We start from the raw sequence: 4,995 nt of genomic DNA, 5'->3' as shown, positions 1-4,995 counted from the left end.
GATAATAAAGGGTTTTAGCGAGAAAGAAACGTCGCCGGCGAGAAATACAGGGCGTGGGAAGCAGGCGGAAGGCTGTGTCTCCCCTGTTGCTCCGAGCCCTGCTCTGCCTGCCCGCCGCCCCTTTGTTCTCCATTTCCAGAATGTCCCGGCACTTGCCGCTTCCCCGGCGGCCTGCCCGGAGCGATGCCACTCCGTTTTCTCCACAACCGGCTGCCTCCATAGGGAGGTTGTCTTCTCCCTCCTCCAGCCTCTTCCTTCCCCCTTTTACTCCGCTTGCACGCTCATGGCGTTTGCTTTCCCCGAACGGAGGAAAAAAGGTCCATTTCTGAGCACTTCAGATTTTATCGCAAAGCGCTTTTTTGTTTAATTCTAATATATAGGACACTTGTGATGCTCATCATTTACATGCCCGGAACGGCCCTCTCTGCTGATGCAACCTTGTTTTCTCCGAATGTTTTAAATTCTTGTCTTCTCCCCCTTGGCACCGCCACTCACCCACACATACTGCCATTAATTCTACAGAGGTTTTTTCCTCCCACCGAGTCTCCCTGCAGACGAACGGCCGGGCACTGCCAGAGCTGTTTTGTATCCCGGCCGCGGAGCCATCGCGGGCTGCTCTCTTCCTCCTTACAAAGGCTTAACCTTTGGCTTTGCCGGGCTCCGTGCTTTCAGAAGGCGCAGTTTGCTGAGCCAAAGCCGCCTTCCCCGGGCAGAAGGAAACCCGAACTGTCTGGCAAATCGGTACCAGATGGAGAGGAGTCGCCTTTTAGTTTCGTAAGAACGTGCAGGATCATTAAGAAGCCAGCAGTTACAGGCAGGAGGAAGGTGAGGCGCACATCTGCCCCTCTATCTACCGGCTGAGAGCAAAAGGGTTTTCTAAGCCTGGAAGCTGGGGCATCGGTGAGCCTTGTTCAAAACCTCCTCGGCCACAGCCTGGGCTCTTCAGGACATCAGCTGCCCGTGGCTCCGGGGCCGGGCTGCAGCCTGCTACAGCCGCCCGTGTTTAGAGAAAAGGACATGACGGTTCGCCTGAAATGTAGCGCACGTTATTGCAGATAATTAACATGTACCTCGACAAACCGAGTTGCAAATGCACAGTGGCGCAGTGATGCATGGCTTGGCTCCTGTCAGGCAGCGCTATTTCCCAGCCATGTCTGAGGCAATCCTGCCATCTCCTGGACAACCCCCGGCATAGGCAAGGGAAGCCTCCTCGCTTCGGGAGCCGCGTTTCCGAGTGATAAACGAGCGAGGGAGGCTGCTCGGTCACACGCAGAGCACCCTTCGTCTGTAAACTGGAAGGCTATGCCAGTGAAATTATAGCGTGTGGTCAGCTCTGATGTCCAGGCCTACCCGGACGCCTATTTAAAAACCAGAGGGAAAAAGAAAAAAAAAAAAAAAAAAAAAGTAGAGCGGAAAAGAGGAAAGGAGCGTGTGAAAGCAGGCCTCCGGGTTGCCCTGTTCCTCGGTGGTGATATTTCCTGTACAGACACAGGCGGGGGGACACCCGCGGCATTAACACGCCGCCCCCAAACCAGCAGCCGGCTGTGGCTGGAAAAAGCAGCAGAAGCCCGTACGAGGCTCCCCTTCCACTCCACCCCGCTCCCCTCGGCTCCCAGGCCAGCCGCCTCTGGAACAAGATGTTTCTGTAAATGTTTTGCCATGTAGATTTAAATATTTTCCGTAACTGTGAGTGTCTGCAGCTATTTCAGGCTTTTATTATTTTCTCTTATTTTTTCTTTCTTTTTTTTTTCTTTAATTAATTAGCAATTACAAATGAGTTGAATATTAATTGAAAGCTCTGTTTTCTCTAACCCCATAAAAGTTAGTTTGAAGTGTCACCTTTCTTTCCGGTAACTGGGAACGCGCGTCCATTCCTCGTGTTTATTGCAGACAAAAATATAGCCTTTGAACTGAATGTGCCTTTTCTCTTCCAAGAACCGAAAATCAGCTCTTTCGTAAAAGGCGATTATGAAAAAAAAATATTTCCCATCTTCTCAGGGAACACAAAGTTGGAATACAAGTCGGCTAATAAGAGGGAGATTCAATTGGCAGACATAATTCAAACAATAAAAATTAAAGGCAGTGGTCAGCAATATCCTCCAGCGGTGCTTGTGTGGTCCTGTGTGGTCTAGGAGAGAGCAATCATTCAAAGATTTTTTTTTTTTCCAGGGCAATGAAATTACTGCAGAATTTCCCTCAATTTCCCATTAAACAGAAAGATGAATTTGATTAGGAGAATGTCAAGAGGGGCAGCGTCTCTGATCTCGCCTTAGAAATAAAACCAAGATTAAAACTGTGATTAAGAGGATAATAACAGGGAAAATTAACCCTACCTGTTAACTAGGTTCAAGTTTTTAAGGGAGGTAATGAAAGTGGGAAACTCCGGGCACTATGGCTTCCCTTGTCGCCGGACTCGCACACACCAGGGCAGATCTCCTCGGGAAAGAGGCCGAGGACAGAAAGCCCCGGCGCGGGTGGCAGACCGGCCTCCAGAGTGTCCCTCGGCTTTGTGGGGCGGCGGGGCATGGAGCGGCCGGGAGCGCAGAGCCCATGGGCGCTCCGCTCCTTCCCGAGCCTTCCAGCTCCCTGCCAGTGTCTTTGGGGGCAGCACACGGGGCCCTGCCTCTCCTCGGGGGGAGGAACGCTGTCTCGGAACCGCACGGTTTAGGAAAGGACAGGAAATCTCCCGTGAGGATGCTCTCAGATATGATTTTAATAACTCGGGGGTTGTGGGGAAGTGAGAGAGATAACGGAATAAGCGGTCTCTTGTTTGATCAATCAAAAAATATAAAAATATGCGTAACTCCCCAACATAACACAGTAATGAAACAGTAAGGGATAATTTTCTTTTCAGGAGAGGAAAATTCCTCACACACTACCTGGGAGATGAGGCTGACTCTCCCCTCTGCCCGCTGCTGCATTCACACCCTCTCTGCTGAAGAGCAGACCTTGGCATTTTCTTTCTTGAAGCCTTTCGATTTTATTTATATCTTTATTTATTTAATCTCAGAGGGCTGGACGAGTAATTCCGTGCTGTTGCTGTTGTTATTCTCTGTTTGTTGATGTTTGTTTGATTGCATTTCAAAGAAAAAAAAAAAAAAAAAAAGAACCGATTCCGAGTTTTAGAAGCGTTGTTCGTCTAAAAGCACTTCCAAGTGAAGATTAAAGGCAAAAGGGGCAAAAAGGGGCAGACGTGCGGACCTAAGACAGTACTGGTCATTAGTGTGCCAGAACGACAATCCCGGTAATATCCGATCGATTAAGACTTTATTTGCGCGCATATGCAGATGCATATGATGCATTTAGGGGCAGAAGTACATACGTGTGCCCTAAGCATCCACATCTCAGAGACATCGCAAGTTATTTCCAGTCCTCGGTGCTCACTCTTACCGTGGGCATGGCACTCTTACCGTTCTGGCCTGGCCCGGAGGGTGCTGCCAGCCGGCGGGCACTGCCAGCCGGGGACAGCGCCGGCACGGGAGCTGCACCCGGGGCTCTCCTGTCCTCTCGGTAAATGTTTGTTTTTCCTCTCATCTCTCCGCCGGCGCCGCAGCTCTTGCCAACCCGCCCCGGCCACTTTTATAGAAGTGGAGACCATGGTTTCCCCTCCCCCTTGCGAGCTCGATATTTTCATATTTCGAGTGTTATCATAAGACTTTTAAAAAGTGGGGGTGAAGAGAAAGAAGAAAAAAAAAAGGGGGGGGAGTGGGGGGGACTCTGTGGCTCGGTCGCTGGAGGCGGTGCTGAAATTACCGGCTTTGAAGAACCTGTCTGCAAAGTTTCGTCCAATCGTTTCAGGCTTTCCGCTTATTCCCTGTTGTAACTAAATACCGCTGTAAGAACAGCTGAAGTCCTTTGTTGGAAATGTGTGATCGCAGTCTCTACAGATCGGGCTACGTTGGTTCTCTCTTGAATTTGCAATCTCCAGATTCCTTTTATTTTCCTAATTTGCGGGCTAATGGCAGTCAATTGGCGGCTCTGCCCACCATTTCCTACCCCCGGAGCTCGATCCCCTGGACTTGCTCAAGTTCGTGCGCAGCCCAGCCGCAGAGCCACGCGTTCGGCGGCGCGGCGCAGCCTTACCTCCCCGGCTCCGTTCCAATCAACATCAGCTCCAACGGCAACAAGGAATGCCTGGAAGACAACAATAAATATTACGCCCACGATACGAGCTCCAAACAAGAGGAGAGATGCAGGCAGAGGCAATCTTTTGCAAATGACCCAACTGTTACTCACACAGCCAACTTAAAGCCCGTAAAGTATGACCACTCGAGCCTGCAGAGAAGTTTGCATGGCTCGGCTACTCTTTTTGAAGTGAATTCCTGCAATTCAAGCTTAAAGGAAGACATCAAGAATCCCGTCAACTTGAACCTGACAGTTCAGCCCGCAGCAGTCCAGTCATGCCTCAGACCTTCAGTGCAGGATGGTATGCCTTAAATATCTCGCTTTAGTTAGAGGCGACCTAGCTATACGTTCTTTTTAAGAGATGCCTCTAATTTCATTGTAACCCTCCCTGTAACTCTTTCGGAGCAAAAATCGCTTAATCTGACTGCGAGGTTAGATAGAAATTGTGCTGTCAGATGTGCTTCGCCCAATTCTCTGACCTAGTTTAGCTCTGATACCTTGCGGTTTTTTGGGGGGTTGGGCTTCTTTGTTGTTGTTGCTGTTTTGTTGTTTGTTGGGGTTTTTTTTTTTCATATTTCTGTATGTGCATACCCAGACTTGATCCACTAAATTATCGACGTATTTGTTGTAGGCTTGCCTTGGTGTCCCACCCAGGGGAGATCAAGAAAGAAACGGAAACCCTACACAAAACAACAAATTGCTGAATTGGAAAACGAGTTTCTCCTGAATGAGTTTATTAACCGACAGAAGAGGAAAGAACTATCGAACAGACTGAATTTAAGCGATCAGCAAGTTAAAATTTGGTTTCAGAATCGGAGGATGAAAAAGAAAAGAGTAGTAATGCGAGAGCAGGCTCTTTCTATGTACTAG

The 4,995-nt window shown here is 49.2% G+C and overlaps 1 protein-coding gene across 1 annotated transcript; it reads left to right on the top strand.

Annotated features, from left to right (window-relative positions):
* Positions 1 to 3,864: 3,864 nt before the first annotated feature.
* Positions 3,865 to 4,995, top strand: HOXD12 (homeobox D12). Its single transcript, XM_062498619.1, has 2 exons — positions 3,865 to 4,426; positions 4,757 to 4,995. The coding sequence occupies exons 1-2, from the start codon at positions 3,865 to 3,867 to the stop codon at positions 4,993 to 4,995; spliced, it is 801 nt and encodes a 266-aa protein (XP_062354603.1).

This window comes from Cinclus cinclus, chromosome 9, assembly GCF_963662255.1.
Source record: "Cinclus cinclus chromosome 9, bCinCin1.1, whole genome shotgun sequence".
NCBI lineage: Eukaryota > Metazoa > Chordata > Aves > Passeriformes > Cinclidae > Cinclus > Cinclus cinclus.
The sequence above is the reverse complement of the archived record's forward strand: the minus strand, read 5'-3'. Positions and strand labels throughout refer to the sequence as shown.